This window comes from Lynx rufus, unplaced genomic scaffold, assembly GCF_022079265.1.
Source record: "Lynx rufus isolate CCGP_SWC_20201006 ecotype Redwood Valley unplaced genomic scaffold, mLynRuf1.p SCAF_18, whole genome shotgun sequence".
NCBI classification, from domain to species: Eukaryota; Metazoa; Chordata; class Mammalia; order Carnivora; family Felidae; genus Lynx; species Lynx rufus.
The window spans coordinates 40458950-40486772 of NW_025814832.1; the positions used below are offsets into that span (position 1 = coordinate 40458950).

Consider the following 27823-nt stretch of genomic DNA (forward strand, 5'->3'; position numbering starts at 1 on the left):
AGACCCTGACTTGGAAGCCACGAGGCCTGAGGAACTGAGGAAGGTGTGGAAGGGGAGAGTCATGCCTCCTTCACCCTCACCAGGACCCCTGGCAGGAGAACACCTCCACTTCTCTGGCCCTCCCTCCCCCCCACTCTCCTCTCCACCCCTCTTGCTCCATTCTCCTCCCCTCAGGGGCTCACACTTGTGACCACCCCAAGGGCCGTATTCCCCATCCCTTGCTAGTTTCTCCCAACCACCTTTTATCTGTCCTCCTGATCCTGTTTCTTTGGTCCTTCCCTAGGAGCTTGCACCCTCACCCCCAACCCTTAAATGCTCAGCAGAACTTGTACGTGATCAAATCTTCAACTGAAACCATCCTACTTTAATGAATGCCCTGTTCTTTCTAGAGCTTTCCTTTGCCCGGATCACAAAATGTGATGTTTCCTCTTGCCTCAGAACTGTTACTGGGCAATCCACTGAATAAGGCAAGATGACAGAGTGGTAACAACTTCATAGCCAACATTTATTAAGGGTTTATTTTTGTTGTTGTTTTTCAATGCTTATTTATTTTTGAGATAGAGACAGAGCACAAGCAGGGTTGGGGCAGAGAGAGAGGGAGACACAGAATCCAAAGGAGGTTCCAGGCTCCAAGCTGTCAGCACAGAGTCCGACGTGGCGCTCAAACCCACAAATTGTGAGATGGTGACCTGAGCCGAAGTCGGACGCTTAACCAGCTGAGCCACCCAAGCGCCCCAATTGAGGGCTTATTATGTCACAGCCACTGTGCTAAATGCTTCATACATGTTACCTTGTAAAATCCTCACAGAACCCCTCAACGAGATGAGTATTGTTTTTATCCCCATTTCTCAGATGAGGACAATAAAGTACAGAAAGGAACAGTCCACTCGCCCAAGCTCATTCATTGATAAACCATAGTCCTCAGCTCCAAACCCTGGCATTCCAACTCCCAAGCCCAAACATTCAATTAACAAGCCACACCCAGGACCCTTCAATGCCTACGCCCGCTAAAAGTGGTTGATAATGGACATTTGGGACACTCTGGCAGGGACCATGGGTGCCCTTTGAGGCAGGGGGACAGAACTTTCAAAGTCCCTCAAAAACTAATTGGAGCGTGGCAACACGTGGAGGGTTAGGGTTAGGGTTATGATAAACTCGCCAAAGATTCAAGAAATGAGCTACGCGGGCTCTAAGCCATAAGTCCCAGCCCTATCTATCTGCAGCAATTTTTAATTGTATTTCTTATCAAGATAGGGAAAAAAAAGGCAAATAAATGCTGGAGTGATTGTGTATCAGGACTACTCCTAACAAGTCCAAACCTGTAGGAAAAAAGAAACTTAGTAACCTATCCACCCAAGCGGCAGATCTTATCACACCAGTGACTCACTGCCTCTCCGACTCTGCCCTGGAATACTCTCTTCCTGTCCCATCTCCCCCACCCAGCAACCCTCAAATTCAGCTCAACCAGACGCCTCAGATGCTACAAAGAAAGGGACAGGGTCACCGGGGAGGCGTCCCTTCCTCTCACTTTCTCAACTGGAGCCCGGAGTAGCATTCCCCAGTTCCTTTGAGGTCTGCTCCCTGGGAAGGGTCTCTGGTCACTTCCTTACTCCAAATCACCTTGGTATTTTGGAGTTTGTAGCCGTGGTTTGTTTGTTTGTTTGTTTGTTTGTTTGTTTGTTTGTTTTAACCTGCTGGCAGGTTTGTATATGCAAAGCTGTGGGGTGAGGGACTCAGGGGTGGGGAAGGGGGATCCAAGGAAGGCAAGGGGACTATAGCTAGAAACTCAACCCAGGCTTAGGCAGTAAATGGATGCGGGTCTGATTCCTGAAGTTTCTGCTTGCTCTCTAAGTGCTCTTGTGATACTTAGTCTCTATCAGCCTCAGTTTCCTCATTTGTAGAATGGGGATAATCATGCCTGCCCCAGGAAGAGTACTGGAAAGAAGAAATGGGGCGCCTGGGTGGCTCAGTCGGTTAAGCGTCTGACTCTTGATTTTGGCTCAGGTCAGGAGCTCATGGTTTGCGAGATCGAGCCCTGCATCAGGGTCTGTGCAGACAGCACAGAGCCTCCTTGGGATTCTCTCTCTCTCTCTTTCTCTCTCTCTCTCTCTCTGTCTGACAGCTCACAGCCTGGAGCCTGCTTCAGATTCTGTGTCTCTGTCTCTCTCTGCCTCTCCTCCACGTGCACTCTGTCTCTCTCTCTCTCTCAAAAATAATTAAACTTTTTAAAAAAAAATCTTAATTAAAAAAAAACAGTAAATGAACATTGCATGGAAAGCACAGAAGAGCATTAGCACAGGATAGGTATGCAGTAAAGGCAATTGTATTCTAATGAACATTATTTCTTCTCCATTTGTTTGCAAGGTATTTTTATTATTTTGGTATATTTATTACTTTTATCATTATTTTATTATTCCCAAAAGAATAGTAGCTCTTGAGTGCACTTGCCATGGTGAGCACTGGGTGATATATGGAATTGTTGAATCAGTATCTTGTACACCTGAAACCAATATAACACCATATGATAACTACACTGGAATTAATTTTTTTTTTTAAAGAAGAATTGTTCTTCCATTTTCCTTCTTTTGCTGGAGTTGTTCCCTCTTCCTAGAATATTCTTCTCCCCTATAGAGCTAATAGTTACTGAATCCTTCAAACAGTGACAGTGTTTTAAGTGTTTTACATGTATTCATTCACTAATCCATCTCCTAATAACCAAATGAGGTCAGGACTACTGTTATCTCCATTTTGTAGATTGGGAAATTGAGGCTCAGAGAGGTTGAGAAACTTGCTGGAGGTCACACCGCTCCTGAGCATAGACCCATTGTGACCCTGAGACTATACTCTTTTTTTTTTAAATGTTTATTCATTTTTGAGAGGGAGAGCATGCTCAGGGGAGGGGCAGAGAGAGAGGGAGACAGAGGATCCGAAGCGGGCTCTGCGCTGACAGCCACACGCCCGATGCGGGGCTTGAGCTCACAAACCATGAGATCATGACCTGAGCTGAAGTCGAACATTCAACCGACTGAGCCACCCAAGTGCTTGGGATCTACTCCCTTGAGATTCTACTCTTAACCCACTGCTCTACCGCTTCTGTGGGTGTGGATCAAAACCACCCCCCCCCCCGCCCCCGCCCCGGCCTCTACTCTTTCAATGCCAGCTCCTCCCCCTCCAACGAGCTTTCTGTGATCTCCTAACTGGAAATAAGCCTGCTTCTCCCTCTCAAGCTCCCCCCCGCCCCCACGCACTTCTTTGCGAGTATCAGTCTTACAAGCCTTTGCCTTCTGCTTGATGTTTTCGTGTTTGAGCACAAAACATGTCTTAGCTTACCCATCAGTCTCGATATTCCTTGAGGGCAAGGACCAGATTCTATTCAATTTCCTAAACAACAAAGGCCTGGCACCATGCCAGCTTTTTCAGTACAAGAGACTAGACCCTGGCAAACTGTCACAAAGACGAAATTCTAAGGCAAACGAAAAGTTGCAGTACCAGCAGTAAAACGCATGAAGTCAGTGTGGAACTCTTCACATTCCAACTGGTAACCGCGCTGTCAACGCTGGATGTTTGGCCCTGGCTTCTCCATAGCATGTCGGGCACAGAGGAGCTGAGTTCAGAGAGTGAGCGTGGGTTGGGATGGAATGGGAGAAGGGGTGGTAGGGCCCAGGGGGCTACCTTTAAATCTCCTTTGAAGCCTGAGGGTCAGGAGGCTGAGGGAACCCTGAGACCAGCCCAGCCAGCTGTGCGGTTCCCGGTCCTCAAGGGCTGGGACCAAAGTCTCACGTGCCACAGAGAAAACTGAGACGCAGACAACCCCAAGCCCCTATCTCCACACTGACTGTGGCCCTTAGTTGCCAGAGGCACCAGGTAAGATTCATATAAACACAGAATGACTAAGTTCTTGTAGAAATTGCACATACTGTCTTGGCGATGACCAAAAATTTATGAGATGGGATTCATCTCCATTTGACAATGGACTCTGTCTAAGAAAAATGAAACTGGTAGGAGAGTAGGCATGAGAATACTGACCACCAAGAAGACTCACATCCACAGGGAACCCACTGTCTGGAAGCCCAGAGGAGGCCACCGAATGTGATAAGGGAAGAGAAGTGACGGTAGAAATTCAACGAGCTCCAGCCGGGAGGGGGGCAGTGGTGCACACCCACGTGGGTCCAGCTTGGTAGGAACATTTAGTCAGCTCAAAGCGGGGCCACAGAGGAAGTGGAATTGCCTCTTTAAACCTAAGTGTGACTCAGGGATGTCTGGGAGAGAGGCAGAAGTGAAGAGAGTCCTTCGAGAAGGGGGTGAGCTATCTTAGAGGTCATGGTAGCCTGGAAGGAACTCTGGCCACACCAGATGCAATGTCAAAACATTGAGGGAAAAGATAAACAGAATCCCACAAAGACTCTGAAACAATGGTTCTTAACCTTTTCTGGGTCTCTGACCCCTTTGAAAATATGAAAAGTATAAATCTTCTTGGAAAAAGAGCATGAATGTGCCCACAAGGGCCTTTTATGGTTAAATCTCTGTTCCTAGCACCAGCGGAATGGATGGTATTCAAAAGCAAATCGCAAACAACTAAATAAGGAAAAAGGTGGGGAAGGAGTTCCAAAGAGGCTGATGGAGCTGAGGAAAGAGGTTCTGAGGGTTCTTATCCGTAAAGGTGGAAGGAGGGGCAGCTGAGGGCTGATTGTGAACATAAACTTGGGGCATGGGGCTGTGAGGAACAAGGCCAAGAAGGCATAAGTCCTAAATGAGGAAATTTTTTTAATGTTAGAATCAATAAGAATATGATGTGCAGGGGCGCCTGGGTGGCGCAGTCGGTTAAGCGTCCGACTTCAGCCAGGTCACGATCTCACGGTCTGTGGGTTCGAGCCCCGCGTCAGGCTCTGGGCTGATGGCTCGCAGCCTGGAGCCTGTTTCCGATTCTGTGTCTCCCTCTCTCTCTGCCCCTCCCCCGTTCATGTTCTGTCTCTGTCTGTCCCAAAAATAAATAAAAACGTTGAAAAAAAAATTAAAAAAAAAAAAAGAATATGATGTGCATATGTTCAGAGCAAGAAGAACAGGAAGAGTACAGTCCTTTGTGCTGGCATTTTTGACCTCAATTACATCTTTTCTGTCCAGAAGATTAATTTCCAGACTCTAAAGTGTGCAAGTAGTGCGCCTGGGTGGCTCAGTCAGTTAAGCGTCCGACTTCGGCTCAGGTCGTGATCTCGCCGTTTGTGAGTCCAAGCCTTGTATTGGGCTCTGTGCTGACAGCTCAGAGCCTGGAGCCTGCCTTCGGATTCTGTGTCTCCCTCTCTCTACCCCTCCCCCACTCATGTCTGTCTCTCTCAAAAATAAACATTAAAAAAAATTAAGTGTGCAAGTACACTGCTAAGAGAGAACTGAGCCCCAGATGGAACAAGTTAGAAAGCAACTGGCCACGTTAAATGGATTCAAGGATTTGGGCCTGGAACAAGCACCTGCTGGTAGGCCCTCAGCTGAGGAAAGAAGAAATGCCAACTTCTGTCTTGGGGAGTGTTCTTACATCTTTTCTGGGTTACTTTGGACAAATCCAGGACCATTTGATAGAAATCTCAGAAGTGTAAATATCAGATTCTTACTAAGAAGAATATCAGAGTTTCTCTCAAATGGAATGGGTTACCTTGAGAGGTGGCGAGTCCCACATCACGGTAAGTATTCAAGTGAACAATGGGTAGTCATGTTACAAAGCTCTGATGGAAGAGTTTGAACTAGAGGTCTCTTCCCAGCCTGGAAGTCTATAATTCTGTGGTTCTACAAGGTTAGGGGAGAAAAGAAAGTACTTTCCCAGTTTACCTTTAGATTGTTTTTATATGTCTTCTCTACCTCTGAATTGGTGCACATCACTCCAGAGTGTGGTCCCTGCTCACCCCTCTATCTCTCTTCCATTCTGCTTGCCTCTCGTCCCATTCTCCAGTTCTTTTTCTCCCTGTCCTTTCATTCTTCCCTATTTCTTTTTACCAAGTCCTAAAAGACAGAGACTGGTTCTAGTTGGTGGAGATCCAAGCTTGCCACACCTCTTCTGTGAAACCCTCCCTGACTACATCTCCTCTGAGCTCCCACTGCTCTGTGGGATCCCAAGCCTCTCCTTTGATACATAGACTTATACTGCCTGGTGTCCTTTCTTCTATTTTGTCTTTTAACGTAGTTTAACTATTCACATACAGGTCGTTTGTCCTCCAAGAGAGCTTAAACTCAAAACTTTGTTTTGTTTTGTTTTGTTTTGTTTTGTTTTGTTAATCTCCCAAAGCACCTACTACAGTGCACTCCATAGTTCTTCTGAGTGAATGCTTTCTACCCCTGAAAGTTCTAGAACCACAATGGCGATGAAAAGAGAGCAAATGGACCAAAACTGAATAGCAAGAAGTTTGTCGAGTTCTAAATGGTTAGTATCAGAAAGCTGCAAGGGATTAACGATGAGCTCATCATCCTCCTCATTTTGCAACCCGTGGGACTGAAGACGAGCACGGATGCGACTTAGGAGCCGACTGGACGTGTCCGGGATAGTGTCCTCCCTTTGACCCCTCTTTGCAAAATTTTGTGGGGTTACTGAAGCAAGCTGGCTAATGGTTGTGAGTCTTTGCAAGTGAATAAAACCCCCATTTTCCTGAAGGCATAGTGATGGACCGAGTGACTTCTTAGGGTTCCTTCCAGCCCAGCCTGAGAATTCCTCTTCCTCCGCTTCTCGGGTCCAGCTGTGCATCACACCTGGGCGCCCAGCGGAAGCATGCCGCTGCAATTCTGCCATCTAGCGGTGTGAGGCGGATATTGCACCACCGGCAGCCTCCACCAACACACCTTCCACCTGAAAGCCCTGGTAACCAAGGAGGTTTTACAGAACGCCACCCAGGCAAGTGATGTCACTACGCGAAATGCTGCTCTCAGGTGATTACACTCCACTGGAAGTCTCCAGGGTCTCCTCTAGCTCTGATATCTTGGGTTCCAACTTGACAGCTGGGTTAAGGAGACTAAATTGTGGCCATCGATAATTAGCACAGACCTCTGGCAGCGGGGAAAGCTGGGGGTGCGGGGCGGGGGGGCAGCCTGACTTGGGTCTTGAAGGGTGGGAATCATTTGCGCAGAAAGAAGAGCACGCATCAGGAGGGAGGAATGAGATGGATCAAGAGGTCGTGGAGGCGAGGAGGGAGAGGAGGAGGAGGAGGAGGAGGGAGCCAGGGGGGAGGAGGAGGAGGGAGACGAGGAGGAGGAGGGAGACGGGGAGGAGGAGGGAGACGAGGAGGAGGAGGGAGGAGGAGGAGGGAGACGGGGAGGAGGGAGATGGGGAGGAGGAGGAGGAGGAGGAGGAGGGAGACGGGGAGGAGGAGGAGGAGGGAGACAGGGAGGAGGAGGAGGAGGGAGACGAGGAGGAGGAGGGAGACGGGGAGGAGGAGGAGGAGGGAGACGGGGAGGAGGAGGAGGGAGACGGGGAGGAGGAGGAGGAGGGAGACGGGGAGGAGGAGGGAGGAGGAGGAGGGAGACGGGGAGGAGGAGGAGGGAGACGGGGAGGAGGAGGAGGGAGACGGGGAGGAGGAGGAGGAGGAGGGAGACGGGGAGGAGGAGGGAGATGGGGAGGAGGAGGAGGAGGGAGACGGGGAGGAGGAGGGAGACGGGGAGGAGGAGGAGGAGGGAGACGGGGAGGAGGAGGAGGAGGGAGACGGGGAGGAGGAGGAGGAGGGAGACGGGGAGGAGGAGGAGGGAGACGGGGAGGAGGAGGAGGGAGACAGGGAGGAGGAGGAGGAGGGAGACGGGGAGGAGGAGGGAGATGGGGAGGAGGAGGAGGAGGGAGACGGGGAGGAGGAGGGAGACGGGGAGGAGGAGGAGGAGGGAGACGGGGAGGAGGAGGAGGAGGGAGACGGGGAGGAGGAGGAGGGAGACGGGGAGGAGGAGGAGGAGGGAGATGGGGAGGAGGAAGGAGACGAGGAGGAGGAGGAGGAAGAGGGGGGAGGAGGAGGAAGAGGGGGGGAGGAGGAGGAGGAAGCAGAATGGGGGAGCTAACTGAGGGGAAAGAGGTCAGCTGGCCACAGCAAGTGGTGTCCCTAGGAGCGTAGGGCCAAATAAATGAAGAAACTGACAGAAAAGTTTGGGAGTGACCAGTAGCTTTTAGGGAGGTTTTAGAAGTCCTAATTGAGGAAGCAACTTGATGAAAATGGCGTTCTGGGAATATTAATATTATACCATGCTACAGCCTTCGACTGGAGCAGAGAAATTAAGAGACTAAAGAATAGAGCTTGTTGTCATTCTCTGTCATGTCTTAAAAATCTTAACAGGCATAAGGACTCTTATCTCGCAGGCTGCTATGAGAAAAAGTGAAGTGCTTAGCACAGCGCCCAGCACATAGTAGGTGTTCGCTAAGTTGATAATGCTCTTTATCGGCATCTCTCTGAAATTTGCCTGTGGCCTCAGCAGACCCCATTCCGTAATCACCTTGGCCCTAGTGACTGCCTTCCCCATTTTGTCTCCAGGGGGCAGGACAGGCTCTGGGCTTAGGAGCCAGGACGCACACAATGACCTTTGGACAGGCGGTGGGGATGGGGCAGAGCAGGGGAGAGTGTAAGCAGGAACCTTCCCTAAATCTCCTCCCTGTGTCCTGCTTTGGTTCATCCCCTCTGATGGTGGGAACTTTCAGTGAAGTTGCCCATCCTCTCTGAGCTGGAGCAGGAAGCTTCCTCTGCAGCATCTGTCCGCAGGGCTCGGGGTGGTGAGGAAGCTACACCAGGGTCTGTGTTTACTGTCCCAGGCGCTGGGAGACGGGAAGTCTGGCCTGTGGGCACATTCAGTCGCCTTCATCCTTCCACAAAAGCAGCTGTTCCGTGTGCCATCACTGGCCATCACCCCACGGGGACGATGGCATTGCTAGCCCCGGGCCGGAGCCCTCCTCCCATCTGCACAGGATCTGGGATGGCCCTTCCCCCAACCTTCATTCGACCTCCTTGAAGGGCCACCCTCTTAGGTCAACAGTCGGCCCCCCCTCAGGGTGGCAGAAGGGACCACAGTGGGCTCAGTCCTATTCCTATAGAGTATATGGTCTGCTACGGAACTGAATTATGTTCCCAAATTCGGTTCCCAAATTGAATTCTCCAAATTCATATGTTGAAGCCCCAGCTTGCTACTCCCAGTGTAAAGGTATTTGGAGGTGGGGCCTTTGATAACCGTGTTTGGGCAAAGTCATGATTGTAGAGCCCTCATATGGGGTTAGCCTCTGCCTCTCTTCTTCTCTCCCTCTCCTTCTCTCCCCACTTTTTCTCCTCTCTAGGGATACGACAAGAAGACAGGAAGAGAGTCCTCACCAACCCAAGCAGACTGGCACCCTGATCTCAGACTTCCAGCCCCCAGAACTGTGAGACATAAATGCCTGTTGTTTAAGCCCCCCTGGTCTGTGGCATTTTGTCACAGCAGCCCGAGCAGACGAAGACATGGCCCGGGTCATGGTTTGAAATCCTGGAAGTCAGTCCGAAGAAAAATTTGAAATAGGTGGCCTTTCACCCACACCTCTTCCCTGGTGGGGCAAGTGCTGACTGGCGCGTCAGGCCGGAGGGAGGCTGGGGAGGGAAGGGGTGACTAAGAGGACAGGGGTTTCTTCTGTCTTCGCGTGAACAAGCCCACCACCACAGAGGTCGTGCTGGTGCCCGAGGAGGCTCACTGAGTAGGAAATGCTTCCGGAGCTCCTCCCCCGGTAGAAGCGGTAGCTGAGCCAGAACAGCCGTGTTAGACCGTGAAGAGAGGTCACACACGGCGGGGCCATAAGGTACAAGGAGCCTGGGTCCCGAGGGCTTTGTGCAGAATGGCTGCCATCCCAGCCCTGGACGGCCAGCCTCTGGACTTCGACGGGAGGGAAAGATGCACTTTTGTTTCTTTTAAGCCACTTTTGGTCTTCGTGACTCACAGCCGAATACAAGCATAACTGCTACCGTGTTCCAAAAATGTTGGCTGTTCTCTGTCACGTGATTACAACCATTTAATGTCTGTCTTCCCGTTAGACTGTAGGCTCCATGAGGGCAGGGACCATGGCTGGACAGTGAATCCCCAAGGCCCAAGCCAGTGCCATCCACACAGCAGGCACCCAGTAAGTGTCTATTGAAGGAGTTGGTAAAATCCCTGTTCGAGACCTTCTTTCTCCCTGGGGCTGAACACCAGCCTTGGGGCATCTTTAAGGTCTCACTTCAAGCCCATCTCCCAAGGAAAATCTTCCCTGTCACACCTCACTTCTTTCTGGTTCCTCTTCTTACAGGCCTCTTGGAACTTACACCATAAGTTACAAGGATGAAGCCATCCTGCTGCTGTTACGCCACTGGGCAGTCATTTCCTGGTTAGTCCCTGGATGCTTCTGTCATTGCTGAACTGGACCATACGCTACTCTTTGGCAGGGAAAACACTTTCAGTTTTGTAATCATTGGGAGCCTTAGCCCCAGTTCCTCAGAAATGCATATAGTGAACAATAAACACTTCATGAAGAAAAGAAAGGAGGAAATCTGATGAGGCCCCAACGTGGAGGAAGAATGTCAGATTTCAAGTTGGGGAGGGTGATTTTCAAAAAGGAGAAATAAATAAGGTCAAAAAAAGAGCAGTCAGAATGGGAGGGAGTAAACAAGAGTGAAAGACTCCCGAGAGCCTAACTTGAAAAAAAATTTCAAAGGCAGGTTGGTGTTGAAAATGGGGAAAAGATAGGATTCTGGGAAAGTGGGCTTGAGTACTATTAGCTGTGACCTTGGATAAGTCACTTCACTTCAACTGATCCATTTCTTTTATTTTTACAATTAGGTCTGGCTCAATCAATGGTCTTCTGGTTGTGCTCCAAGGAGCCCAATTAGAGACTCCAAGAAGCTGGAATCCAGCCCGCTGTCTCAGCTGGAGAGCTCGGTTCCCATCAGCTTCATGATTGGCTTCCCCATAGAATAGAAGTTAGTTCGAGCAAAAGGCTTTGGAGCTAAAACAGTTTAAAAACCACTGGAGTCAACGACCCCTCTCACAACTACATAAAGATCTCTGGTTTTATGATTCAACCAGTTTACTCCCAAAGCAGGAGCCCTCTTCAAAGAAGAAGGCCTATACATGGGCCTTGGTCTCCTCTTCCTGGCCAGACTATAAATTCTGAGAAGGGCAAATTTGGGCTTGTGGTTCTCTGCTTCCCACAACAATCTTCCCATTTGGGCTCATGGAATCTCAACAATGGCTGGATTTATAGATGTTCCACAAAGTTCTGTGGCTGGATGTCCCAGCAGGGCAGCAGAAAGGCTGCGAGAGGAGAATCTGATCCACCCTGGAGAGTTCTCAGGGATATAGGGACACCCATACAGGGGTAAGGGGGTCCCTGAGCTCCCATATCAGTGTTTCTGCTCTTGGGTGTGTGTCTTTAACTTCATCACATCTTCCATCTCCTTCCCTAGCCTGGTTTTCTCATCTCTCTCCTCTTGCCACTTGCCCTCCACTGCTCCCCTGCCCTCCCAGGCTGAAGTCTGTGCTCCCTCTGACCCTGACACTTTCCAGGGCCCTGAGCTGGAGTCCTGGGTATGGAGCCCAAGGTTTGAGCAGCGAAGTCAGGGAGATGTCCAGGACACGGAGGGCTGGATCAGGTACCAGGGGCTTTGTACTCAGCGGAAGAGGCACCTACAGGGGCCCACGTCAAGAAACAAGGACCATACACAAAATGTGGTACATACCTGCAAGGGAATACCATTCATCATTAAAAAACAGGGGAATTCTGACATAGGCAACATCGCAGATGAACCTTGAGGACATTATGCTAAGTGAAACAAGCCAGATGCAAAAAGACAAATACTGTATGACTCCACTTACGTGAGATATCTAACGTGGTCAAATTCATAGAGACAGAAAGTAGGATGGTGATCACCAGGGGCTCAGGGGAGGGGGAAATGGGGAGCTAGTGTTTCATGAACATAGAATTTTCAGCTTTCTAAGATGAAAAGGTTCTGGAGATTGGTTACACCACAGTGTGAATATACTTAACACCATAGACCTATACACTAAAAATGGTTAAGATGGAAATTCTATATTGTATGTATATTGTCTCCCAGCTCCCAGATACTACTCATTTCTCTGAGGAATATGCATGAAACCTCATATCTCATACGCACGCACACACGTACACACACGCACACACGTACACACACACACACACACACACACACACACACCTCAATTAATTACTTTAAAAAAAAAATTCAGAGACTGGTTGGAATCAGAGAATTTGGCCCAGGCTTGCTCAAACTGTTTATTTACAGGGAGTCCTTGGGGCTGTGGCACAGCGGTTAAGTCCAGGACCCCAGTTCCAGCTCAGTCACTCTGGGCCTCTTGCTTAACTCACCCCAGAAAGGCTAAGGCCAAGGGCCAGGCACCTGAAAGAAAGTGCTAGATGAACCCCAGCCCCTTATCACAAACCCCACACCCCAATCAGGATGGCTCTAAGCCCAGGGGAGCTCAGGGGATGGGGAGTGAACAGGAACAGAGTCCAGAGCACCGGCCAGAAGCACTCTCTCTTCTACCCAGGACCTGGATTTCACTGCAGGAGCCTGCACAGGAGACCCCAGGCCTAAGGAAATGGTCTTGCCTTGAGAGCCTCTAAGAGAGGCTATAAGGTATGACTGATGGGGGTGGAGATAGGGTGCAAAGACCAGGGAGAGCGCATGGCCAGGCTGGAAGGGAGCAAGGGCAGGATGCAGGAGCACAGAGAGCATAGGTAGACAGACTAAGCTGCTCTCCCATCATGACCCCCTCCAGTGACCCCCTCCGGTGACCCCCTCCGGTTTCCCGCTACCCCTAATCTGGGGTAGGATTAGGACAGAAAAGCTCTAGGGCATGTGGTGGTGTTTGGGAGCCCCTGGAACACCCCAGAAGGGACCAGGAGGGAGAGGCCGCACTCACCCTAGACGGGTCTGCTTCACCCAGACATTATGTGTTTGACAAAGGCTGGGAAAGAAAACAGAAATCAGTCACACACTTGGCACCTCCCAGCCCCTAGGACCTCTTCCCCTCCCATATACTGCCAGACTTCCAACCTCCCCACCCCCCTTTCTCCAGACTGTGACTCTTTCTCTTATTTGGGGTTGCAGGGGAGCAGCTGGAAGAAAAGAAAGAACCTCTGCCCTGTGTCTTCGCCGCTGACACTCAGACATGGACAAAATGAGCTACGTTTTCTCTGCTAATCCCTGCAACCTTGAGAAAGGTACCAGCACCACCCCATTGTTCAGATGAGAAAACTGAAGCTCAGGGAAGGTAAGTGACTTGATCCAAGTCACACGGCCAGTCTATCACAGATCTATCTCCAAACTCTGTGCTCTTTCCATTATACTATGCTGTTCACTGCAAGGAGGGAAAAGAACATCCACCGAGAGCTGACCATTGCCCATCTGGTACACACAGCCTCCAGGCCCTGGATCTGTTCCATCCTATTCTGCAGATCTGCCCAGCCCAAACCGTGCCCACCATGCCTGGGTGTCCGAGGGAGTGAGGCATGACCCGATACCTTCGTAATTGATGCAGCCATTGGCATCCTCTTGCCCAGCCAACAGCTGTTCCACTTCAGCCTCAGTCATCTTCTCTCCTGGGGTCGGAGAAGTAGACTCTGAGTTACAGATGGTCAAGGAGGGACAGGCAAAACCCTAGCACTCCCTTGAGTCTCAAGGCCCAAGGCTCCCCAGGTCTGGGAGGTGGACATCCAAGCTTTGGAAGGGGAGCCAAGGGTCTTAGGTCCCTCCTACTCCCCGAGGCCTCTCCCTTTGCCCTACAGCCAGCACTGGGCAAGCAGACCAGGGCCTCAGTGACTGAAGCAAAGACAAGGACAGGGGCCCTGGGTCCCACGTCTCAGGCCTCATCCCTGTCTGCTCTCCCAACCTGCTCTCCTCTCCTCCCAAGTCAGCTGAGCAAACCCAGTTGGGGAAGGTTGGAACAACCTTGGGCCTGGGGAAACAGGGCCTGAATCAGGATGTGATCCTAAGGACGCAAGGGCCCTTGGACGCCCCCAACATATGCCACCCGGGCACTTCCCACCCTCCATTCCTCCCACTCGGGCACCACCGGCCTGCATACCCAGGGTGGCAAGGACATGGCGAAGCTCGGCACCCATGACGGTGCCATTGCTCTCCTTGTCGAAAACGCGCAGCCCCTCCACAAAGTCCTCATAGGTGCCCTGCTCCTTGTTGCGGGAGATGTGCTGCAGGATGGGCAGGAACGTCTCAAAGTCCAGCATCTTGGCATTCATCTCTGTAGGCAGGAAGGAAACAATGTGATGGGAGCAGAGGGTCAGCAGGGGGCCTGGTCCCAGCTCTGCCAGGTCAGGACCGGTGTAGAAGGGGAAAGCCGCCATGACTCCCAGCCAGACCTCTCAGTTCCGGGTGGCCAGCTAGGCAGGGGAGCTGAGGGTGGCCGCAGCAGGATCTGAGGGGGCCCAACAGGTCACAGAACCAGGCCTCACATTCACAAGGTAGACTTGTGACATGTGATAGGCATGTCACAGAGGTAAACCAATAGGATTGCAAAAAAAAGAGAATTTTGCAAAATTCTCCCTTTGGGTCTCATTATTAGACCACATTGCCTGGAACAACTCTGAATCAATAATTTTTATAAATTTGCAATCCTTTTGTAACTAACCCACTTCTCCCATGTTGACATGTGTTGAAAGCTTTAATTTTTAAATACCGCAAATGTTGGCAATTCTTTCTTTTATAACAACACAGGAACCTCCAAAAATGGAAATTCCAAGCATCTTTTAACCTCTAAGCAGGACTGCTGGTCCTCTGACCCTTTTCTGCCCACATCCTTCACCCCACACTGTTGTCTTCACCAGCAAGAGGAGGAGGGGAAGGATCCAGATGGAGCCCAGGAAGCCTCTAGAGATGCATCCCAGCCCCCCGCCCAGCTGGGGGCTCTGCCCAGGTCTGCCTGCCCCACCTAGTACCTACACCTCTCAGAAGGACATGTGTGTTGGAGCAGCTGTTAACCTTACTACCCATACATGACAAGTGATATTCACAAATGGGACACATTCCCTTATATCACTTTTGAAACTCATCCCCCAAAACCTACTGAATGCAAAGGAGCGAAAGAGGCATCATTACAGAGCTCATCTCAAGTCTGCTCCAACTTCTATTAAACAAGTAATTTGCAATCTTTAGTGCTCTGACCCTCATTGGAAACAAGTGGTCACAGGACATTTCAGGGTGGTAACACCTCAACTAAGAGCAACTGGGTGCAGGGGTACGGGCAAGTGGTTCGTGGTCAGATCCCCACCTCACCTCCCTGCACCCTGGGGCATCAGAGGAAGACACTGAAGCAACAGAATGTCACTCCTGCTCTTCAGGAGCTCCGACCTCACAGAGAAAACAAGAACAGCTCCTAACCTGGGGAGGGGGGCTGGTCTTGAAGGGTTAAAGTGGGAGAGGAGAAAGAGCCCCAGGGGCCAGCGGGACAGACACCAGGAGGTGAGCTACAAGGCCCACACTGACCTTCAGGCTTAGGCTTGCCCAGGACACGCAGCACCTCGGCGTTGGTAGGGTTCTGGCCCAGGGCCCGCAGCACATCCCCACACTGCCCATAGGTAATCTTCATCTCCCCAGTTGGCGTCCGGTCAAACAACGAAAAAGCCTCTTTGAACTCTGCAGAGAGAAGAGCCGACTGCAGGCCCCTGGGCCAAGGCTGATCAGCCTCCACCCACCCAGGCTGAAGAGCAGGTCAATGTGATTGATAAAACATTTCAGTATTTCCCTTCGGCCATCGTTCCAAACCCTCCTTGGAAGCCACCCCACACCATCTTCTGACAATCAAAGGGGCATCCTGGAGACTACATGACCTGCTCCAGCACTGGGCCTGGGATCTCTTCCATCAGTCATGGTCATATAACCTCAATGTCTCCCCTGCTCCATGGCTCCCATCCATCCACCCTTCCCTGCTGTAGGGGAGGTGCCTGCCTGTGGAAAATATCAGGGAAATGAAAACAGCACTAGCTCAGAAGTCAGGATTCCTGGGTTCTCATCTTGGCTCTGCTGAGTAGCTTAGAATAAGCCCAGCTAAGACTGTTTCCTTGTGCAAACACAGGGAGTAAGGCTCCACTGTGAGTGTCAAAGGAGGTGGCAGCGTGTGGAGGCACTTTGCAAAGTGATAAGACCTGTTCAAAAGCTGGCTACTATCAGTACTGCCTTTTCCAGGCCAGACAAGCTGACCTGGTAGAGACCGTCAGACCACCCCAGCTCTACCACTGACCTGCATGTGGCCTTGAGCAAACTACTAGCCTTAATCAGCCCTTTTTTTTTTTTTTTTTTAGCTCTAAGCAGGAATACAATGTCCACCTGAGTGGGTTGCTGTGGGGATTACCAAGTGCACCAAGCATGCTGTCTAGTGCATTTTAAAGGAATTAACAAATGGTGGCTATTATTGTATTCCCTAGTTCTGGAGCCAGCTCAGAGCTAGGACTCGATTCCTGAAGGTACCAGGTTAGGTATCAAAGAGGCAGGGCTGAATTAAGGCACTCCTGGGCCTTTTGCAAAGAACCTTAATTCCTCATTAATTTGGATTCAACTAGTTCATTACTGGGGATAATCTGGACTGGGAATGGCAAAGAAATGATTTACTAAGCAGATAGATTAACAACATAAACCAAAGAATGCGTGAACCACTTAGGAAGAAAGCTGCTTTAAATCCTCACCATATACGTTAGAAACACTTATTCCTTAGAGGCTGCTTATGGATTATTTACAAATCATTCTGCACATCAAAGCAAGTTCCCCAAGATGTTTACTCGCAAGTCTTTATTGGGCTTTGTAAGAATTTAAAAAGATAGAAAACCATATGTCTTGCAATTACTGAATAATTGAGTTCAAATTCCATTTTCATTGCTTACTAGCTGTGTGACCTTGGGCAAGTAAATATTTAATCTCCATAAACCTCTCCTCTTCCATAAATGGCACCTACCTCATAGGGTTCTTAAATTACATTCAAATTAAATACAATAACGTATGTTAAAAATCTTAACAAAATGGCCAGCGTATAGTAAATTCTCGAACAATGGTGGTAGTATTATCTTACTACCACTCAACTATCAATCCTGGCCAGGTCACTTAACCTCACTGAAACTTGGTTTCCTCCTTTGCCAAAAGGAAATAACACCCACCTCACAGTTCTGTTAGAAGGATTTAAAAAAAAATTTTTTTTTAACATTTAAGGCAATGAGCATGGCTTCTGGCACAAATTCAGTGCTCAATGAATGTATGTTAGCCGAATCTGAACTCAGACTTTTTGATGTTCTAGTTCATTCAGAAGAGTGAGGTCAGGTTTAATAAAAGGAGTCTTCTCATCAAAGAATAACATAATGATACTTATGAGGAGGATGGAACCTGACAGGGGAAGTAATAAGCACGATGACCTGCGATTTGATCACTTACAACGGACCAAGATCTGCACTAATAATGTATGGATTACCTCATTAATCTTTCAAAAACCTTAGGCTATAAGTATTGTTACCCTCATTTATAGGCCAGTGTGCCCATGACTTCTGACCAAGGATTCATGGCACCAAGAAAACAGTGAGGAGGGAGGAGGAGGAGGGAAAGACCTGCTTTACCTGCTGAACTCCAGCCTGCTGCAGAGTCCTGGTATGCACAGAAACTCCAAACACTGGAGTTGAGGGCTGCTACTAGGTAGAGGACAAAGCCAGTGCGATCACGGGGTGCATGAGAAGTGATGTTCATGGGCCCAGAAGAAACCTTTTCTCAATAGTCTGTAGTAGTCAGGTGCTTACTAGTGCAAAGAGCAAAGGTGGTAATTCCTTCCTACAAGAATATGGAAATCTGGAGAGGGACTGGTAAATCAAGAGTTAGAAGCTAACTCCTATGGGGAAAAAAAAAAGCAGCATAAAAAAATGGGGCCAGGGCACCTCATTGGCTCAGTCGGTTGAGCATCGGACTTTGGCTCATGTCATGATCTCTAGGTTTGTGAGTTCTAGCCCCGCATCAGGCTCTCTGCTGTCAGCGTGGAGCTGGCTTCAGATCCTCTGTCTCCCTCTCTCTGTGCCCTTCCCTGCTCATGCACCCCCCTCTCTCAAAAATGAATAAACATTTTTTTTAATGGGGCCATATCACCTGGAGAATATAAAGCTAAGACATGCTGAAAAGAGTCACAGAATTTCTGAATTGGAAAGAACCAAATATTACTTTGCCAATAAGAAAATTAAGGTTCAAAAAAGTGACTTGCCAAAAGTCTCGTGGCCAAGAGTGGCAGAATTAGGGCTAATACCAAAATTTCATTCCAAATAACATTATTTCCAGCATAACACAAGAAAACCATCTTCAGCTTCATCAAAGATCAAATGAAGAGCTAGCAAGAGTAAAATTAAAACAGAAACAATTCCGATCCAAAATAAGAAACATCTTCAAGGCCAGAGGAATGACAGACTGAAAGGAATTAGGCCACAGCCCTAAAAATCTTCACAGAGGAAAGAGGCAACCAGCCATCCCCCTTGGCTTTGACCATGATTCCCATTTGGAAAATGAAAAATTGTGGTCATTAGTTGACTTTCTAGTCCTCGTGAGTAACACTATGCTTGTGTCTACACAAAAGTATATACTTAATTAAAATCCACTAAAGCTCAACATAGTATTGCAAGTCTTAGCCTCAGCAATCAGACAACACAAAGAAATAAAAGGCATTCAAATTGGCCAGGAGGAGGTCAAACTTTCACTCTTCGCAGATGACATGATACTCTACATGGAAAACCCAAAAGATTCCCCCCAAAAACTGCTAGAACTGGTCCATAAGTTCAACAAAGTCGCAGGATATAAAATCAATGCACAGAAATTGGTTGCATTCCTATACACCAATAATGAAGCAACAGAAAGAGAAATAGAGGAGTTGATCCCATTTAAAATTGCACCAAAACCCATAAGATACCTAGGAATAAATCTAACCAAAGAGTTGAAAAATCTATACACCGAAAACTATAGAAGGCTTATGAAAGAAATTAAAGAAGACACAAAAAAATGGAAAAATATTCCATGCTCCTGGATAAGAAGAACAAATATTGTTAAAATGTCGATACTACCCAGAGCAATCTACATATTCAATGCAATACCTATCAAAATAACACCAGCATTCTTCACAGAGCTAGAACAAATAACCCTAAAATTTGTATGGAACCACAAAAGACCTCAAATAACCAAAGCAATCTTGAAAAAGAAAGCCAAAGCAGGAGGCATCATAATTCTGGACTTCAAGTTGTAATACAAAGCTGTAATCATCAAGACAGTATGGTATTGGCACAAGAACAGACATTCAGATCAATGGAACAGAATAGAGAACCCCGAAATGGACCCACAAACGTATGGCCAACTAATCTTTGACAAAGCAGGAAAGAATATCCGATGGAATAAGGACAGTCTCTTCAACAAATGGTGCTGGGAAAACTGGCCAGTGACATGCAGAAGAATGAACCTGGACCACTTACACCATCCACAAAAATAAACTCAAAATGGATGAAAGACCTAAATGTAAGACAGGAAACCAACAAAATCCTCGAGGAGAAAGCAGGCAAAAACCTCTTTGATCTTGGCCGCAGCAACTTCTTACTCGACACGTCTCTGGAGGCAAGGGAAACAAAAGCAAAAATGAACTACTGGGACCTCATCAAGATAAAAAGCTTCTGCACAGCGAAGGAAACAATCAGCAAAGCTAAAAGGCAACTGATGGAATAGGAGAAGATATTTGCAAACAACAGATCAGATAGAGGATTAGTACCCAAAATCTATAGAGAACTTATCAAACTCAACACCCAAAAAACAAATAATTCAGTGAAGAAATGGACAAAAGACATGAATAGACACTTCTCCAAAGAAGACACCCAGACGGCCAACTGACACATGAAAAAATGCTCAACATCACTCATTATCAGGGACATACAAATCAAAACCACAATGAGATACTCCTTCACACCTGTCAGAACGGCTAACATTAACAACTCAGGCAACAACAGATGTTGGCAAGGATGCGGAGAGAAAGGATCTCTTTTGCACTGCTGGTGGGAATGCAAACTGGTGCAGCCACTCTGGAAAACAGTATGGAGGTTCCTCAAAAAATTAAAAATAGAACTACCCTATAACCCAGCAATTGCACTACTAGGTATTTATCCCAGGGATACAGGTATGCTATTTCAAAGGGACACGTGCACCCCCATGTTTATAGCAGCACTATCAACAATAGCCAAAGTATGGAAAGAGCCCAACTGTCCATCGATGGATGAATGGATAAAGAAGACGTGGTATATATATACAATGGAGTATTACTCAGCAATCAAAAAGAATGAAATCTTGCCATTTAGTCAGAGAAAGACATATATCATATGACTTCACTCTTATAAGGACCTTAAGATACAAAACAGATGAACATAAGGGAAGGAAAGCAAAAATAATTTTAAAATGGCGGGCGGGGGGGGGAACATAAGAGACTCTTAAATATGGAGAACAGGGGCGCCTGGGTGGCGCAGTCGGTTAAGCGTCCGACTTCAGCCAGGTCACGATCTTGCGGTCTGTGAGTTCGAGCCCCGCGTCGGGCTCTGGGCTGATGGCTCAGAGCCTGGAGCCTGTTTCCGATTCTGTGTCTCCCTCTCTCTCTGCCCCTCGCCCGTTCATGCTCTGTCTCTCTCTGTCCCAAAAATAAATAAACGTTGAAAAAAAAATTTTTTTTTTAATAAAATAAAATAAATATGGAGAACAAACAGATAGTTACTGGAGGGGCTGTGGGAGGGGGGATGGGCTAAATGGGTAAGGGGCATTAAGGAATCTACTCCTGAAATCATCATTGCACTATATGCTAACTAACTTGGATGTAAATTTAAAAAATAAATAAAAAGTAAAAAGTAAATAAAATAAAATAAAATACACTGAAGTCAATTTTAAGTATTTCGCTGCACCCCAGACTATTGACTGAAAAGTGAGCATCCACAGGGTGTTGCAAAAGCAGAGTCAGATTCAATCTACTAGTTTCAAAATGCATCCACTAGTTCTCATGCCCTGTGTTTGGGTAAACTGGTATCACTTTTTGGAAAGGCAATTTGGCAATAGCTATTACATTTAAAATGCATGTATCCTTTGACCCCTGCTAGGAAGTTCCCCTGGGGAAACCATGCCGATGCCCCCCAACTGGAAACAGCCTAAAGGTCTAGCACTGCTAGCCTGATTAAATTAAAAGGTGCATCCATTCTTTTTTAGAGAATGTAATTCTTAGGGCGCCTGGGTGGCTCAGTCAGGTAAGCATCCAACTCTTGATTTCGGCTCAGGTCATGAACTCATGCTTTGTGAGATCGAGCCCTGAGTAGGACTTTGCACTGACAATGCAGAGGCTGCTTGGGATTCTTTCTCTCCCTCTCTCTCTCTGCCCCTACACACCCAAAATAAATAAATAAACTTAAAAAAAAATAAAAGAATGTAATTCTTTTTAAAAATGAAAAATTGTATAAACTATAAAAAGATACCAAGATACAGTATTAAGTAATATATATTATATATTAGTAAATCCAAATATGCATTAAGTAAAGGGTATAGGACAGTATGTATCACATGACTCAATATGTATACATTTTATACATACTGGTATATCACTATATTTTTCTCAAAGGACACGTAGTCTTATCAACAGTGGATTTGGGAGAGGGATCAGCATCAGAGGAAAGCAAAGGGAAAATATTTTTATTTTTCATTATTTATTTTTAAGTAAAGTATATATATTTTTTAACCATTTGCAGGTATTAGTCTACTTTTTAAAAATATAGTTATGTGCTTAAAATCAAGGGGTTGGATCAGAGGACCTTTCAAGGTCCCTTCCAGCTCCCATGATTTTATGTCCTGGAGGCATCTGGTGGGGAAAACAGAGGGATAAGTTGCAATGGCGGTGAGCCCCAGCTATAAAGCAGGTATCACATGATGAAACATTCCATTCCCAAAACACCAGACTCCTATAGGAGACGGGCAATAATCAGGTCGGAGGGTAGGAGATCTTGACGCTTCTCTTGAAGCTGCACTTAATAAAACTTTATGTCTTCATCAAAGATGGAGAAGGATTGGTGGTGGGGATCACAGGTGGACTAAGCACCCCAAAGTCACCCTTGACCCTTCCCCCTTTAGTGAGTGAGCACCTCAGTGGGCTACAGGGTGAGGGGAGAGGATGCCGGTGACCTAAGGAGGGCTTTCTAATACCAGGAACAGAAACGGGAGTTCTAAATATCTTGAATAGGTTTTGGGGGTGGAGGGGAAAAAAAGACATTGGTGCTGTGCATGTAATATGTTCCAGGCAGTCTGGCAGAATAGGTGGGAATTCAGGTCTGGAATCAGACTGCCTGAGTTTGAATCCTGGCTCCACTACCAACTGCCTGTGTGAGATTGGGCAAACTACCAAACCTCTCTGTGCCTCAGTGTTATCACTGTAAAATGGGGGGAGTAACAGTCTCTATCTCATCAGGTTGTTGTAAGAGTTAAGTGAGTTAATCCACGTAAAGCACTTAAGAAATAACACATTTAGGGGCATCTGGGTGGGTCAGTTGGTTGAGCATCTGACTCTTGGTTTCCATTCAGGTCATGATCCCGGGGCTCTGTGCTGGGCATGAAGCATGCTTACATCTCTCCCTCCCTCCCTCTTTCTCTCTCTCTCTCTCTCTCTCTCTCTCTCTCTGTTTCTCCCCCCACCCACTCAGACCCTCTCCACCCCCACTCCCTCTCTCTCAAAAAAAAAAAAAAAGAAAGAGAAAGAGAGAGGAAGGAAGGAAGGAAGGAAGGACGGAAGGACATATCTGTTGTAGTTGAAAATGGGCACACAGAAAACCTTTGGCAAATACAGGTTATCGATGATGATGACAGTGATTACTATTACCTACAAGTACTGCTCTCCTTCCTCCTCCTCCTCCTCCTCCTCCTCTTCCAGGAAAGTGCAACAGAGGGTGTGTGGGAGGAGGTGGGCTTGTCAGTACTCACCTTCGATCTGGTCAGCAGTGAAGTCTATCTGTGGGGAGGGAAACACAGGAATGAAGGCTGAGACTGCCGAAGGCTCCCGAAGCACAAGTGGCCTCCGCCATCGCAGTCGGAGTCACCTCCCGCAGGTCACCAATAAGCAGGGCAGGAGACTGAGCACAGAACCCAGCCTCCTGACTAGGAGCCACGGCTCACAGTCTATCACATAGGGCAGCCACCAGAGCTCCGTCAGGACCATTTGTGAAGCCATGGCTCACAATGAGAGGGAAAGAGAGAAAGAGAAGTATGCTAGATAATGTTAGAACCTATGCTGACTCCCTATTGTAATTTCTTTGGGTCAAATGTAAATAATTCCTCATCCCAGCCGGCAAGAAACCACACTCACTTTCATCCCTACTCCACAATCCACCCGCGATCCCTCTCCCACCGCCCACTACTCCTCACCCTCAGCCTCCCTTTCCCACTGGCGATCCACCTCCTCCAATCACACCTTCTCTTTCTGCACCCCATTCCACCCCCACCTCTCCCTCTTAGGCACTGGCACAGCAAGACTAGTTTGGGTGGACCCTTGATGTTTCATAACCTGCAGTCCTGCCTCTAGGTGTTCCCAGGCGGGGGGGCCCCTTGAGGCCAGGGTTCTCGAGGGGCAGGCATTTCTGCTACTGTTCACAGAAATGACTGGCACAGGGTAGAGGCTCAAAGACTATTTGTTGAGCAAACGAATAAATTTTGGGTTCGCCCCCACAACTCATGATAATCCGATGCTGAGTACAGAAGAGGCAGGTGGGAAGCTCTGAAAATGAATGGCAATGAACAAGCATGAGTCATCATTGTAATTTGGGATTTTGTGTGTCACTTCATCGTCCTTATCTACCACCACCCTCCCAGTGGCGGTGGTAACCACTCCTGGCATATCTTCAAGGACAGCCATTTCTAGTCCTAACTCTGCCACTTGTGATGTGTCCCCCCCCCCGCCCACTTCTGCCCCCCACAGGCTGACCTCCATTAATGAGGACTTCCGGGGGTGACTGGAAGGAGCTAGGAGAGCGGAGGAGGGGTTACAGTGGGTTGGGAAGGAAACTGGCTGTGACCAGGAACGGGCTTTGGCGAAGGTGGGGTTGGTCAGGAAGGTAGAGGAACCCCTAAAATAGGGTAAAGGATGCTTCGCATGAACTTTCTGAGGAAATGGTGTGGTTGTGTTACATCGTAATGAGTTAAGCCCCAGGAGTAAATGTGTAAGAGAAATTAGTATGAAAACATAAAATCAGAATATATAACCACACATTTTGGGCTTAAGTTTACTTTCGTTCTATCTTTGAGCGAAGAGTCTTCTAAGCAAAGGAACCGGAGAAATACAATAATAGGGGAAACAGTCCTCATGAAGGATACATAAATTCTTTTTTCACTTTAAAGCAATTTCAACAAGGGGCGCCTGGGTGGCGCAGTCGGTTAAGCGTCCGACTTCAGCCAGGTCACGATCTCGCGGTCCGGGAGTTCGAGCCCCGCGTCGGGCTCTGGGCTGACAGCTCAGAGCCTGGAGCCTGTTTCCGATTCTGTGTCTCCCTCTCTCTCTGCCCCTCCCCCGTTCATGCTCTGTCTCTCTCTGTCCCAAAAATAAATAAATAAACGTTGAAAAAAAAAAATTAAAAAAAAAAAATAAAGCAATTTCAACAACCCTCAGGATGGGAAGCTCCAGACATGGGAAAGAGGACTTCAACCAGGGGTGAGAAACTGGGGGAGGTGGGTAGATGGAGAGAAGTGACAGGCCAAAGAGACTGGGAGGGTGGCTCTGATCTGAGATCACTAGGCACCTGCCATGCAGATGTCAGGGACCAGGCTGCCCCACAGGAGTAGTGCATTATCAGAACAAATCAGAAATAAAAGCATCCTGGGGGCCTGGGTGGCTCAGTCGGTTGAGCATCCGACTCTTGATTTGGGCTGGGGTCATGATCCCAGGTTCATGGGATGGAGCCCCTGTCACACTCTAAGCTCAGTGTGGTTCTCTCTCTCACTCTCTCTCTCTCTCTATCCCTATGCCTCTCCCCTGCTCACACTTGTGGGCTCGCGCGCTCTTTCTCTCTCTCAAAAAACTAAAAATAAAGTGATCATCCCTGTTTGTCTCTTTATTTAAAAAAAAATTGTTTTTTTAAAGAAATAAAAGCATCCTGATGGGGGTGGGAGATAGTCAGCTTTTCTTGCTAGGCTCTGCCCACAGTGGGAGTAATGAATGACCCAGGGACTTTCAAGGTCTTACACTATTGCCTTCACGTGGACCCTAACCAAGCCCAGGGACGTGCAACGGCCTCCGTTTCTTGGCCAACCCAGTTCTGCTTGACTCCTGACCCTTGTAGTGATTACCATAGATCAACCTCAGGTCCTTGGCACAACTGCAAGGTCCCGGGGGGCTGTGGGTGCTGGGAGGAACGCTGAGAGAGCCAGGGAGGGTCATCCAAATTAGAGCCCAGAGTTTCAGTTTCCCTGCCTCCTCGTCACAGAACCCAGCCCTGAGCTCTTATTTTGATCTAATCCCTCGCCACCCCCAGACCTGCCCTAGTGGCTATCCCCAGAGGCCCACCACTCCCAACCTGTTATTAATAGCTCTTCATACCAGTAGCACTTGACCTCTTACATTCTGGCACCAAGGCTCAGAACTGCTTCACTCTCCAGAGGCCTCTGACTCCTCCCTCCTCTGCCCATCCCCTCCCAGTCCCATTCCTTCAGCAGCTGGGCCAGACAGCTGGGAGGCCTAAAGTGACTGAGTCAGCAGGCGGAGTCTACACCAGCTCCAGGGAGAGGAACCTTCCAGTTCGAGGGGGAGCAGGGAGGGCAGAGAGGGCAGAGGGCCAGGGCAGCAGAGGGAACCAGACCCCACTCCCTCACCAGGTTAGAGGGAGGCTCTCAGCCTGGGAGGGGCCAGTTCACTGCACACTCCAGCCAGGAGCCCAGGCTGAGGCCACCGAGGGAGGGAACCACCTGGGGAGGGGAGGGGAGAGGGAAGCAGGCCTCCTCTCCCTTATCTGGAGCCTCTCTGCCCCCATCGCCCACCCACTGCAAGGGTCTTACAGACGAAGCCTCTCCCAGACCCCCTGCTTCCTCACTGCTTAAATCACTTACTCCAAGTTTCGCGGGCAGTTATCATTATGTGTCTCTTCTCCAGAAAGATATTGTACTACTACCTCTGAGAAAAGGGCCAGTCTCTTTTTCTTTGCTATGGTGGCTCCCCCAGTGCCTTAAAATTTAAGGCTGAATGGTCGGTTGGTTGTACCTCCCTGCCATTCCCAACTCTGCTGGGTAAATTTGGGGTGACAGAGCAGAAATCCATTGCTGAGGGGAAAGACCTACAACCCCAAATACCCCTCACCAGCTCCAACACTGGCTCCCTTGCCCCACGCACTGTGATGTGGGGCATGGACGCCACAGCCCTCATGCCAGTCCAGTCTCCAGGAAGTAGATCTCTAAGGTCCAGGACAGACAGGATCCTGAATTTCATCCCCACCTCCATCCCAGTGGCGGAGGCTCACTCACCTTTACACTCTTGGGGTCAAAGGCAGGTTCCTTGGGGGGTTCAGGAGCTGGGGCAGGGGCTGGGGCTGGGGCGGCCTTGGCTGCTTCCTTCTTAGGCTCAGGCTTCTTGGGAGGCATGTTGTCTTGCTGGGATCTTCAGTGGAGGTGGGAGCTAGGAAGGAATCAAGAGATGTGGCGCCTGGGAGATGAGACAGGAGGCCGGGCCGCCTCCCTCCCCTTTTATCCTGGGCAGGAGCCCCCACAGAGGGGCTGGGTGAGAGCAAGAGCAACTGTTCTGACTATAAAAGGAAGAAACACCGGCAGGGTACAGCTGACAACTGTGTATTGTCACCAGGTTTGGGGCGACAAGCCCCCCTCCCCCCACCACCCCTTCCCTCCACACCTCACACTCCTCCTGGCCTCCACCTCTGGGACAGGCTGATCCCTTCCTGCCAATCAGTGGAAACCCAGAGGGGCCAGGAAAACAGACCCTCTCGAAAATGCCAGAGTCCAGCCAGAGAGATGAGCTGACTTGAGCAGTTGATAACCCTCACACAAAGCCCAGGGGAGGGTAAGGCTTTTTTTAGCCCCTCCTGAGCAGAGGCAGCCCACTGCACATTCCTTTTAGGCCAGGCTCCTTTAAGCTGAGAGCCACTCTGGGGCCTCGGCTCTGCCTCCGGGCTGGAGCCCTGAAGCAACAGCTGGTCCAGTCAACCCACACTGTCCCCACACCCTTCCTATCCACAGGGTAAAGCCCTCCATCCTCCAGAGCAGGCAACCCAGGAGCTGCACCGATGTCGAGTCCCTGGGTTTATCTGCCCTCACCCCACCAACTTCAATCATGCCTTCAACAAGTACTGAGCACTGAACTTGTGCTTGGGGGGGGGGGGGTCTTGGGGGGGGGTCTTAGGTGAGAGGCAGGGAGGTGTGGCTGAAAGTCAACGAGACTGGAGGTCAGAAAACTTGGGTCTTGTTGTCACTACACCTCTAACTCGCTCTGTGCCCCTGGATTCTGTGTGTGTGTGCATGTGCAGGTGTTTGTGTGGTGCTTACTGTGTACCAGGTACTGTTAGGTGCTGTCATATAAAATCTCATTAAACCTTTGCCACAATACTATAAAATAAATATTATTACTCCTCTTTTGCACCTGGGGAGATTGAAACCAAAAGTGGTCGGGTAACAGGGTCATTCAGCTAATTAGCTATGAGCTGGATTACAACCCAAGTGTGTCCGATTCTAAAGTTTATGCTTAAATCATTGATAGCATAATCCCATTTATGGGGACGGGCGTGCGCGCACACAGATACGTTTGTGTTCATCGGAAAGCTCAGGATGGATAC

The 27823-nt window shown here is 48.7% G+C and overlaps 1 protein-coding gene across 2 annotated transcripts; it reads right to left on the reverse strand.

Moving 5' to 3' along the window:
- Window positions 1–12211: 12211 nt before the first annotated feature.
- On the reverse strand, window positions 12212–26668 carry MYL4 (myosin light chain 4). 2 transcript variants are annotated; one of them, XM_047080516.1, is made up of 7 exons: window positions 26505–26666; window positions 22983–23010; window positions 15480–15629; window positions 14065–14238; window positions 13502–13579; window positions 12901–12945; window positions 12212–12374 (listed from the first exon to the last, which is right to left on the reverse strand). In XM_047080516.1, exons 1-6 carry the CDS (start codon window positions 26619–26621, stop codon window positions 12917–12919), a joined length of 576 nt encoding a protein of 191 aa, XP_046936472.1. In that variant the 5' UTR covers window positions 26622–26666; the 3' UTR covers window positions 12212–12374; window positions 12901–12916. The 2 variants fall into 2 exon arrangements, with proteins under 2 accessions (XP_046936472.1, XP_046936473.1); XM_047080517.1 differs by lacking the exon at window positions 12212–12374 and adding an exon at window positions 12381–12548 and having other exon boundaries at window positions 26505–26668.
- Between the last annotated feature and the right edge of the window lie 1155 nt (window positions 26669–27823).